Source organism: Phodopus roborovskii, unplaced genomic scaffold (assembly GCF_943737965.1).
Source record: "Phodopus roborovskii unplaced genomic scaffold, PHOROB, whole genome shotgun sequence".
In the NCBI taxonomy this organism is placed as follows: domain Eukaryota; kingdom Metazoa; phylum Chordata; class Mammalia; order Rodentia; family Cricetidae; genus Phodopus; species Phodopus roborovskii.
Genome location: NW_026126448.1, coordinates 13,021,283 through 13,033,885, shown reverse-complemented (window position 1 = coordinate 13,033,885; position 12,603 = coordinate 13,021,283). Strand labels below are relative to the sequence as shown.

The 12,603-nt window shown below is 45.6% G+C and overlaps 1 protein-coding gene across 1 annotated transcript in view; it reads right to left on the bottom strand.

The window, feature by feature from the left end:
* Inpp5b (inositol polyphosphate-5-phosphatase B) overlaps positions 1-9,750 on the bottom strand; it is a 61,052-nt gene extending 51,302 nt beyond the window's left edge. Inside the window, 6 exon segments of the mRNA XM_051188735.1 lie at positions 4,470-4,580; positions 5,456-5,485; positions 5,637-5,734; positions 8,618-8,712; positions 9,059-9,185; positions 9,732-9,750. Of these exon segments, the coding sequence (XP_051044692.1) occupies positions 4,470-4,580; positions 5,456-5,485; positions 5,637-5,734; positions 8,618-8,712; positions 9,059-9,115 (391 nt within the window). The 5' untranslated portion in view covers positions 9,116-9,185; positions 9,732-9,750.
* Between the last annotated feature and the right edge of the window lie 2,853 nt (positions 9,751-12,603).

Sequence of the window (12,603 nt, the reverse complement as noted above, 5' to 3'; positions counted from 1 at the left end):
TCCCTACTGGTTACCCAAGGCGGGTTGTGGACCACCCCCACCCACCCAAGGAAAGAGCAAGTAAGAGAGTAAGAGATCCACAAGACAGACACTCAAACCTAAAAGTAACATATCCTTAATCAATCAATCAGTTTCTCACTCTATCTATCTCTCTATCTGATTGTCTCTCTCTTTCTTTCTTTCTCTCTCACACACACCTACCTCTTGTAATAATTCATTTCATTTGGCTTCCTAATTTCTTGATTTGCACATATCATGCACACACACCCCTCTCAAAACAATGACCTAGCAACCTCATAACTACCTCAACCTCCTACCTGGACAGGCTACACATACTCCCGCCTCTGAACAATAGTGTTAGTTTCCCCAGCTCTGATATAAATCAAATTTAGAGAGTTTTCTATTCAATCCTATTCCCAATAGATCTATATGTGAAGAAGAAGAATAGAAAGCCTGGCACAGCCTGGACTAGTTTGGGTGCATCAACAGTAAGACAAAATTGTGTCCTCTAGTAATCTTTCAGAGGAAATTCTCTATTTACTGTCTTATGCCTATGCATAATTAGGAATGCATATGATTAAAATCAGAGGCATCTGGGGAAGGACACACACAGTAGAAAAAAAATTAATATAAGACTTGACCTACTAATCCTAACAGAGAACCACCCAAACTATAACCCTTACTAACAAATCACTAGGCTGTATGTAGTCCAGGAGCCTTGAGTACCCTCCCTCAGGCAGCCCATTGTCAATCTTGGCAGTGTCTCTCTCTGTAACTTTCACTATACCTTTGCTTTGCAGATGATAGCTTGCTTCTTTTGCAAATCTGTGTGAGCCCTTCATTTCAATTCTTTGGATAAGAGGCCAAGAACCTGGAAACACCCAGCCCAAACCCTGATCATAGGTAATAATACCACACTCTGTTCCTCCACTCAGCAAGTATTTTTTTCTCATGTCTAGTGTGTACAGGCACTGTTCTAATCAGTTGGGAAAACGTTGTCAACACAATGCAAACTCATGGCCTCCTGGTACCTTTGATCTCAGCTGAATGATTTCCTCACTATCTCTCTGTCGCTTCTTCCCTAGTCCCATGACCATGTCTGTGGTCTAAGTCTCATTTTTTAAAAACCTATTTATTTTATGTGAGTGAATGTTTTGCCAACATCTATTCGCGTGTACCATGCAAATGCTGGTACCTAAGTAGGCCAGAAGAGGGCGTCAGGCCCCCTAAAACTGGAGTTACAGATAGTTACAAGCTGCCATGTGGGTACTGGGAATCAATCACACCAGGGCCTCTCTGTAAGAGCAGCCAGGGCTCTTAACTGCCGAGCAACCTCTGCAGCTCCCTAAGCCTTGTTCTCTATGCCTGAACCATGGTGGTACATACCTTCTTATTGTTCTACTGCTGCCCTTACTCCAGGTTCCCACCGCCTTCCATACCTGATGCCAGAGGAGCTTCTGCAAAGCTTACTGAAGACATTTGGAAATTCTTCTGAGGCCTCTCCACAAGCTAAAGGGCATTGTCCAAGCTTCTCTGTACTTTGTTACTCTTCCTGGGCTGCCCTTTGCTAACTTTTCCTGGCTCAGCTCCCTCCACACCTGTCTAAGTTCAGTCCCACCAATTGCTCCTCCCCTAAGTCTCCATGCCCTTTCCCCTCCTTTTGCCTGACTGGGGAATAAATGCCTGCTCTTCCTTATAGTTTGGGCTTCAACATCAGCTCCTCCAGAAAGATTTCCCTTAACAGTTTACATGGAACGACAGGCACAGGCCAAGGAAATCCTGGAGCAAAGCCTCAGGATCCAAAGGACGACGTTCAGCCAGTCCCACTCTCACCATTTGCTAGCTTGCAAGCCATCTAGGCAGATGCCCTCACAAAGCCTGAGTTCCTGTCTATATAATAGAGACACTGATAATACCTACCTTGTACTGTTATGGTAAGGATTAACCATCTGGAAAAGAGTCTAAACCAGGTGGTGGTAGTGCTCACTGTAATCCCAGCACTCAGGAGGCAGAGGCAGGCAGATCTCTGTGAGTTCAAGGCCAGCCTGGTCTACAGAGAGAGTTCCAAGATAGCCAGGGCTGTTACACAGAGAACCCCTGTGTTGAAAAAAAACCTCAAAAAAACAATTAAAGAAAAAAACACTTTAGACATATGTAGAGAGGGGAAGCATTTTCTGGGCTTCTGTGCGCTAGCCATTTTTCACAGGTGTTATTTCTTTTTATTTCTACAACTCCTATGAGAAAGATACTTTTTACATACAGTAGACTACAAAAACAATCCTGGGGTGGTAGCACACATTTTTCTTCCCAGCACCTGGGAGTCAGAGGCAAGATCTCTGTGACTTTGAGGCTAGCCTGGTCTATAGAGAGATGCTTTATTTCAAACTTCCCTCAAAAAGAGGAAGGGGAAGAGGAAGGAGAAGAAAAAGAGATTTGAGACAGCTCACACACAGTGAAGGATTGGTCAGATTCAAGGGCTATATAGCTGTAGAGCCCTGCTTTATTCTTTAACAGGTTGACTTTCTTTTCTTACTCCACTTACTTGGGACCAGAAGGGATTCAGACTTCAGATGCTGGGATATTTTGGGACATGCTGACTCTCTTAGAAAATGAACCCGTCTAAATGCAAAATTCATGCATACTTCATGTATACCTTACACACATAGATTAAGGTGATTATATACAATATTTAATAATTTTGAGCATAAAACAGAATTTCATGATGTGGTATTTTCCATTTGCAGTACAGTGCTGGCAATCTAAAAATTCTGAATTTTGTCTGGCAATGGTGGTGCACGCCTTTAATCCCAGCATTCAGGAGACAGAGGCAGGCAGATCTCTGCGAATTTGAGGTAGGGCCTGGTCTACAGAACAAGCTCCAGGACAGCTAGGGCTGTTACACAGAGAAACCTTGTTTCAAACAACAATAAAAAAGTAACAATGAAAGGGATGGAACTGCATTTCAGTAGAGTATCACTCTAGCCTGCATGAAGCCCTGTTTTGATCCCTAGCACTATAAGACAGGCATGGTGACTCACACCTGTAACCCTAGCACTTGAGAAGTAGAGATTCAAGGATCAGGAGTCTAGGACTATCCTTGGCTACATAGTGAGTTCAAAGCTGGTCTATGTAAGACCCTGCCTAAAGAAAACTAAGTAAATTTGGGCCTGTCCCTAGCATATGAGAGATAGAGGCAGGAGGATCATGAGTTCAGTGTTATCCTTAGCTATATAGCAGGTTTGAGGCCCCCTTGGACTACATAAGATACTGTCTACAACAAACAAACAAAAAGTTTGGGCCAGTCATAGTGGCGCATACCTTTACTCCTAGCACTCAGGAAGCAGAGGCAGATAGATATCTGTGAGCTCGGCCAGCCTAGTCTACAGAGCAAGTTTCAGAAAAACCAGGGCTATACAGAAAAACTTTATCTCAAAAAATAAAACAAAAAGAAGTTTGGATTTTGAAGGATTTCCAGTTTTGTATTTCCAAATTAGGGATGCTCAACCTGAATTATTATTATTATCCCTGCTTACAACTACTACTAACAGTTATAAATTAATTATCTTTATTATTTTATAATTTAGAGGTAAAGTTTTCTGCTTATAGAATAACATTTAACTCCTTAACCATGCAAGGCTCTAGCTATAATTCTTGACCTGATTTCCTTTTACTGCAAAGCCAATTTGCTTCCAAAGCCATCACCTTCCTGACATTTCTAGTGAGATGCTTGGAGCCATAAGCAGTTATAATAAGAGACAAAACCTCCTGCAGAGACAAGGTGTTAGCTTTAAAAGGACTCCTCCAAAATGGCATAATGGCACTGGGTATGCACCTGAGCCCCAGCACCTGGCAGCGTGAATTTACATATTCTGTCACTAGGCCTCTGCTCATTATACAAATTCTCTTCTTGCCTGGCTGACCTCCCATCTATACAAACTCTGTCAAATGTCCACTAACTTTTCTCTACTGGCCAAAGCTAGCTTTTTTTTTTTTTTTTTTTTTTTTTTTTTTTTTTCCTGCAGTGAGGAACAGAGCAGGATTTGAGGGCAGAATACATTTGACAGACTTCCCTTGGTTGTAGCTATGGATGTAGAATTTGGGCCTCTCCTCTAACTTGGAAGAAGCCCTATATCCTCAGAGTCACAGCCCAGTTAACACTCAGGTTCAGAAACCCACAACAGAAAAGCAAATGCTGGCCAGGTGTGATGACACATGCCTGTAATCACAGCACTCTGGATGGGGGCTGAGGCAGGATCAGGATTTGGAAGTGTGACCCCCACCTCAAAAAGGAAAAGCAAATACAGTAGTTGGCTGGCAGCCCAGCACACTGTGACTCCATGCTAGCAGCCTTGAGATGGTGCAGAAACTGTGGTATACGATCCCAGTGGGGTTGGAAAGTCAGCTATCCAGAGGATTGCCCAGTGCCTGCAGCCAACACAACCTTCCCTGGAAGCCTGGCTCCTACCTACCTGGACAGGCTCTAGCAACTTCCTGGAGGAACATCCTAGTGTGTGAGCCGAAAGGTAGTTGGAACACAAGCCTGAGCTCAGCTGTGTCCAGTTGTACTGTCACATCAGAGCCTGTAGAGAGAAATGAGGCCAGGAGCTAAGTACTGAAATGTGCTGTAAAGAGTGGAATCCCCAATGAGATATGAAACAGACTTAGTAGACTTCTTAGAGCAGATGGGGAGATGGAGGGGGTGAGAGGCATGGGAGGAGAGGAGGGAGGGGGAACTGGGATTGGAATGTAAAAATTAAATAAATAAAGAGTGGAAGCCCAGCCCAGCAGTGGTAGCACACACCTTTAGTTTCAGTACTCAGGAGGCAGAGACAGCTGTGAGTTCAAAACCAGCCTGGTCAACAGAGTGAGTTCTAGAACTACAAAGAAACCCTGTCTGGAGATAGCTAGTAGTGGAGAGTGGGTGCAGGGTCTGATTCTTCAGGGTCTTATTTACCATAGTATGGACATTAGGAAAGTCTTCTTTTTATTACATTTATTCATTTATTTATTTAGGGTTGTGTGTGTGTGTGTGCGCACACACATGCGGGCTCCCCCTCTCTCCCCCCCCCCCGCACATGCACACGAGCCACAGCAAGAGTACAACTTTCCAGGAACTGGTTCTTTCATTCTACCATGTTGGTTCTGGGGCTCAAACTCAGGTAGTTAGGTTTGGCAGCAAAGCATCTTTCTCTACTAGGCCATTCCACCATCCCAAGAGTTTTCTTTTTTGTTTGTTGTTCTGTTTTAAAACAGTCTCAGACTATAGCTCTGGCTGGCCTAGAACTCACTATGTAGTCCAGGCAAGGCAATCCCCCTACCTCAGCCTTCTGCATGCTAGGATTGCTGGCACACAGCATCACACCCACCCAGGAATGTTCTCATTCACACCTTTCTCTCTGTCTTAAGATCCGGTCCCAGTGCCCCAACAGGAACCCGGACTGAAAAGACTACTCACCAAGGATGTAGAGCTCACCATCTGGGGACACTGAAGGAGGGAAAGGAAAGTGCCTTTAGCAACTGAACGTCCCTTTCTCACACCATCCTCCATTCCCACCCACCGCGCTACTGTAAGGGCAGAGATGACTAGAGCGGGCATCCAGAAGAGAGTAATTCATACCACCCAGCCCGTCTAGTACCTTCTTCCAGCATAAAATCTCTCGAGAGTGGCACTATCTGGTCCAGAGATACATCGTCTCCTGTGATGGCCATCCTCCGGTGTGTATACAGGAAGAGACTGGGGGCAGCAAGCAGAAGAGGGTACACTTTGGAATATTGGGATAATCTTTTTATGTGTAAAGATGTGTCTCTGTCCTTCCTCATCCTCCTAAGCTGGTTTAATAAGTGGATTTAATATAGAGTTGAACGGCCAATAGCTAGGCAGTTAGAGGATAGGTGGGACTTCCAGGCAGAGGTAGGAGATTCACCAGCCAGATGAGGAGGAAAATGGGCATATGGTACTGAGGAGAGGTGGCAAGCCATTTGTCAGAATGTAGATTAATATAAATGGGTTTATTTAAGTTTTGAGTGCTTGTAGTTGAAGGGGCCCTAGTAGGCCTGAGTATGGCAAACATGGCTCTGGCAGGCCTTGCCTTTCTCCCCTATCCCCTTTACCTTGCTAAATCCTTAGATTATATTCCTAAAGCTAGCTGCTGAGGTCTATTCCTTTATTTGACCACTTCCTCCCCCTGAGGACCACTAGCATCCAGCTATTAAAAAAAAAAAAAATGAAGTTCAACAATCACAAGCCCTCTTTTGACTCTCCTAATTAACATGCCCAATCAAAATTAAACACCTAATCCTAATACTTGGTTTCCCTTTTGCCTTTATAAACTCCATTTGCCTAAGGGCCGCATCTGTCTCCTCTCTGTCCAGGTGCAATCCTTTGTCCCTCTGGGGCAAGTACCTCTTACCCTCTCTTTTGTCCTCTAACTCTCGTCTTTGTCTCTTATTTCCTGCTCTTTGTCCCTCTGGTGCAAATAAATCTCCTTTGTGCTAAAAACCTGGTCTTGGGGTGTCTGTGCCAATACTAGTCCTTTTAGTGTTGTCCCCTAGTGCTTGGCTGGCAGTGCCCTAGCCATATTCATGCCTCAAGCCTTTTCCGTCCACAGTGTCCAGGAAAGCTGTAATTTATGGGTGAGGTCATCAAAGCATAACTCCTCACAGTTGGAAGAAAAACCAATTTGGTGCCATCTAGTATGTGAGTGACAGGGACAGTGTGTCCTTAGGAAGCCCCTTCATCTCCCTGTTCTTCAGTTTCTCATCTATCAAGCTGGAGCAGAGCAGCAAAGTAGAAAATATCTAAAGCCCCTCCCTCCCTCCTGGCTCTGAGACCCTGAGGTTCACCTACAAGCAATGAGACCTTTGCAGGTATTATTACTTCCTCTGCTCTTGTGGAATATGAAGTGTTGCCAGGCAACATTGGATGAACACCCTTTTTTTGTTTTGTTTTGTTTTGTTTTGAATCAAGACAGGCTCTCCACATAGCTCTGGCCATCTTGGAACTCCTTATGTAAATAAACCAGGCTGGCCTCAAATTCACAGCCTCTGCCTCCCAAGTGCTAGGACTAAAGCCTTCCAGCCATTAATCTCTCCTTTGACTTTTAAATTTTGATTGTGTGTGGCACATGTGCTCACTAGTGTGGTCATATTTGTATCACATGCATGTGCATGCAGAGGCTGCAGGGAGACCCTCGGGTCTTCACTCAGTCTCCACTTCTTAAAACTGCATGTTAGATTTGCTTATTTTATGGGTATGAATGTTTTGTCTCCATGTGTGTATTTGTGCCATCTGTGTGCCTGCCTTGTGTTGGCAGAGACCAAAAGAGCATGTCAGAGTCTGTGGACCTGTAGTTATTGATGGTTGTGAGTCACCAGGTAGATGCTAGGGAATTGAATCCAGGTCCTCTGCAAGAGCAACAAGTTCTCTTAACCTCTAAGACATCTCTCCAAGCCCTACATTTTTATTTTCTTGAGATGGAGTCTCTCAATAAACCTGTAACTCCTTGATTCAGACAAACTAGCTAGCCAATTAGCTTCAGGGATCTGTCTCTCTACCACCCCTAACTTCTTTAAAAATTATTTTTAGTTATGTATAGGTGTGTGTGTGTGTGTGTGTGTGTGTGTGTGTGCCTCAAGTGTTCAGATGCCCATGGAGACCAGAAGAGGGTAGCTGAACCCCTGCAGCTGGAGATCCAGGTAGCTGTGAGCTTCTGGATGTAAGTGCTGGGAATCAAATTTAGATACTCTACAAAAACAAGTGTCCTTACCCACTTAGCCATCTCTCCACACCCACACCCCAGCTTTTACATGGGTCCTGCAGATTCAAGCTCAAGTTCTCATGCTTGTGTGGCAGGTACTTCACTAACTGAACCATTTCTAGCTCTCCCTCACTCTCTTTAAATATTTATTTTCCCTTTTAACTCTCTGTGTGTGTGTGTGTGCTCGCGCGCGTTTGTGTGTGTGTGTGTGTGTGTGTATGCTCATCTGCACGTGAACATGTGAGTGCAAGTGCCTACAGAGTTCAGAAGAGGGTTCAGAGCCTCTGGAACTAGAGCCACAGGGGTTGTGAGCCACTGAATTTGGGTGTGGGTGCTAGGAACCAAATTCAGATCTTCTGCAAGAGCAGTGCACATTCTAGCCACTTAGCAATCTCTTCAGCGCCATCTCCTCTCTCTGAGACAGGCTCTCACTCTGTTAGCCTAGGCTGGCTTGGAACTCACTATGTAGCCCAGGATGGCCTTGAACTTGTAACAGTTGTACCTCAGCTTCCTGAGTGCTAGGATCACTGGCTCGAGCTCCCACTTCCAGTTCAGCCTTCTAATCTTTACTGTGGATAAACAGAGCTATGAAGAACAATTTGCTTAGGATCACAGTGTCTGGATCTGAACTCAGGCACTCACACAAGCTCAAAAATCTAGCCAGGTGTGATAACTGCCTCTTCTCTAGAAGCTTCTACGTCACACCTTGCTGATTGTAAAGGGCTTAGAACATGGTGTTCCTAGAATACTATCATTATGTAAATTACTCTAGGAGACTCAGACGGTATGACTGAAGTAAAGTTGGAGGATAGTGAAGAACAACTCTTGGCCCACGTAGGTTGAGTCTGACCCCTACTTACGCATGCTCCTGAGCACCATTTTCCAGCCGGTACTGTACCAGCCCCAGCAGGCGGCTCTGCCTGCTATCTCCCTTACATAGCACACCTTGTACAGCCTGCTGCTCTGGGTGAAGGGAAACTGAAAGCCAAGAACAAGCCTTCCCATCCAGCCCACTCCACCACGGATGCCTTTCTCTCCCCTGTTCACTGTGTGACCTCAGGCAAATCACTTCACCTCTCTGAGCTTTCCCCATCTGCAAAATGGACATAATAGTCCCCAACTTCACAGTTTGTTGGGAGGATATCTGTGTATTTAAAGCACCTGGTAGAGAAACCAGAGCCAAGTGAATATTGGTTTACCCATTACCATATGGATTAGAGAAAGAAAGTGGACAGAAATTTCCACACCCTTCCCCCCACCCACTTCCCAAGACCAAGGTAGGCTTGAGGTGGGAAGGATATGATGGTGCAGTATTCCCCCTCAGCCAGTGTCTCCTGGATCGCCATAGACTGGTCCATGCTAAGCCGTCAAACTCTGATGTAGGGCACGTGGTAACCTCCCATGCTGCAAGAAAGCTGCTTCTAGGGACTGTAGGGATAGAAGGAAGAACATTTGTAGAAGGAAAAAGAGTGTCTTATCATCCTGCTGCTCCTCCAGGCCTTTCCTCTCTTTCTTCCCTACTCTCTATGTTTCCAGGAAATGGGTTTCCACTCCTTTGCCCCTGGCTGGATCTCCCTTTGGGAAGGCAACCAGATGTTCCCAGTGGGGTCCAGTATACTTGCTGCTCCCCTTGCTTCTGGGCATAGTTCTGTCTCCCTCTTCAGGGAGCAGTTGTGGTCCATCTGGCGCTTCTCTGGGAAAGACTGGTAGTGTGTCCAAATAGGGATGGGAGTCAGACTTCTTATTCTGAGTAGGAGGGTCTTATACTAGAAAGTAATACAGTCCAGCTCCTTTTTCTTTGGAGCATGGAAAAGTGTCCCAATGCTCCTTGCCCCCGCCCCACCCAACAGGCCCCGTTGCATCAGCAGGCCCTGGGTGCCCATTCTGGCACCCACAGGACAAGGGCCCCATTAACCAGCTTGCAAGTTCCCACCCACTCTATACCTATTTCAGACCCTTGTCATTGCCGCCTACCTCCCGAGCTGTCACCGCTGGATCGGTGGGACACCAATCTCCCGGACCAGGCCAAGGACTACATTTCCCAGCGGCCCTGGCGTCACAGGATGGTCAGCCAGCCTGCAAGTCCCAGCATGCCCGAGTCAATCATGAGCAAGTGGGTTGGGTCTCCCGTCCCAATGAGGATCTAGAGTCTGGAGTCTGGCATCCTAGCATACTCTGGTGTCCCAGATCTGGAAAGATTGTCAGAGGAGAGCCTTAACTCAGCCCACCAAATCAAAGGGCATGGGCTCCTGCCGTAGGCGGAAGGAAGATGGTCACGTTACCCCAACGGAAAGAATGTTAACTTTTCGAGTTAGTTACATCCTCAGCTATTCACATATTTTATAGTCTTCTTGAAACTCTTCCAAATAACTACCTTGACTTAACGGGGTTTTTCTACTTCCCAGGTGGAAAAACAAAGGGACAGAGAGGTGGAGTTGTTTGACAGAGCCTGCAGCCAACAAGCGCTGGGGCCTCAGAAAAGTCTGACTCCAATTCCTGTGTCATTTTTCCCAGCTAATGTCCTTCATGCTCATCTAGTTCTTCCTGTCCACCAATAGAACATGAAATGTGTGGTGGCGATGACTACCCGCGGCTGTGTGGAGGACACTATTTCTAGATAGAGGGAGGATGTGGCCCTCTTGGCTTTTTTTTTTTTTTTTTAGATTTGTTCAGTTATTTTTAAAATGTATGTGTATGTGCTTACCTGAGTTTATGTGCACCTCGTGTGTTCAGGTGCCCAAGGACGCCAGAGATCCTCAGATCCTCAAAGCTGGTTACAAGGAGGTGTGAGTCACCTGATGTGTGTGTGTGTGGCGAAATGTACCTGGATCCTCAGGAAGAGCATTAAGTGCCCTTAACTACAGAGCCATCTCACACCATACCTCCCCCCCCCCAGGGTCTTTTAGATAGCCCTAAGCCGGGTTCCCACATTCTATTGGCCATCTATAGGACCATTCTCCTCTGGGCTTCATTGTTCCCATCTAGGTCAAGAATATAGCTCAATGCCAGGCAGTGGTGGCACACACCTTTAATTCCAGCACTCAGGAGGCAAAGGCAAGCGGATCTCTGTGAGTTTGAGGTTAGTCATGTCTACAGAGCAAGTTCCAGGACAGCCAAAGCTACAAAGAGAAAGCCTGTCTTGAAAAAAAAACAAAGCAAAACTAACAACAGACAAGAATATAGCTCAAGACAAAGTACAGAAGAAACTAACTCAGATGGAAGATTCCAGAATGGCTCTCTCTCAACTGTTGGCTATTTCATTAAGCTGGATGTTCCCTGAGGACCAGGCTGAGTCCTGAACTCACCACACCTATGCAGTTTCCAGCACAGTGGCTCTTAGAATGTCACTTATTTATTTTGAGCCACACTGAGGGTGGAACAGAGGAACCAGGTATTAAATATTCTACCACTGAGCCACATCTCCAGCCCAGAACACATTTGCTGAATTAGTTAATAAATTAGCTTACCGGATATATTATGTCTCAACTTTGTCTCAAAGAAAAGGAACAGAAGCAACTGGGCTAGGGCTGGAGAAGGGATGACCACTGTGACTTTTTGTTGCTGTTGTTTTGAGACAGGGTGTCACTATTTAGTCCAGGCTGGTCTAGAATTTGCCTCAAAACTCCTAATTATCCTGTTTTGGGTTTCTTTCATTCTTTATTTACATGTTTTTTAAATGTATGAATGCTCTGACTGTATGTACGCCTGCACAACAGAAGAGGGCATTCTATCCCATTATAGATGGCCGTGAGGCACCATGTGGTTGCTGGGAATTGAACTCAGGACCTCTGGAAGAGCAGCCGGTGCTCGTAGCTGCTGAGCCATCTCTCCAGCCCAACTCTGTTTTGGGTTTCTAATGCTGGTATTACAGTTGATGGCTACTGTAATTTTTAAAAATAATTTTTAAATGTTTACATGTCTTTACTGTTGGTATACACTCACACCAGCATGAGTGTTGTTTGTGGAGGTCAGAGAACAACTTGTGAGAGTTAGTACCTTCCACCATGTGAATGATCGAATTCAGGTCATCAGGCTTAGTGGCACATGCTCTTATCTGCTAACCCATCTCGATGACCCCCACTGTAACTTTTTGTTCTGAATTGCTTTCTGATAACCAGTTCAACCTGCATATGTGAACCCCTTCCAGAACCAAGTATGTCTTCCTTGTTGTCTCTTCCTAGAAATCTCCACAGCATAACTGGATATTTTTAAGTTTAAGTTCAAGTTTATTGGACTGCAATTTCAAAGTCACATGGGGGATGAGGGGAAAGGGTTATTGGTTAGAGATCAAAGGGGTGGGGGTTGCTGAAGGTAAGCAGGGAAACCCCTTAATGTTGCTGCCTGGAGAAGAGGGTTTGGGGAAATGAGATAGGACCAGGTAGTTTCTAGAAGAAGGAACTCTCCTACAGGATTTGGAGACTTTGCCATGGTATGTGTGTCAGGCAGGTGTATCCCCCTCCATTAAAGCCCAAGCTTCTCCTTGTGATTGGGAATAAGGACTGGCACCTTGGAGGGCCCGTGTTTAGGCCTGTGGCTGGGAAGGGAAGAACCTGAACTTGATAAGTCTTGCTCACTAAAGATACAGGACCAAGATTTGAAAAAAGGAGATGTGGAGGCTTGCAGGGCCCACATAGTCTCCTTGAATGCTGCTCTATGATTCTGCTGAACCCAAGTGGTGCACTGGGGTAGGAGCAGAGAATGTGGAGTAGCAGTCGAGTAGCCACCATCAGGATCCAGGGCAGAAGGCTCCAGGTGACTCCTGAAGTGGCCTTGTTCAAGTGAAATGTACCATCCAGCTGAAGGCAGCTGCTTGAGGCCTAGGCTTGACAGCACTCCAGGTAGCATG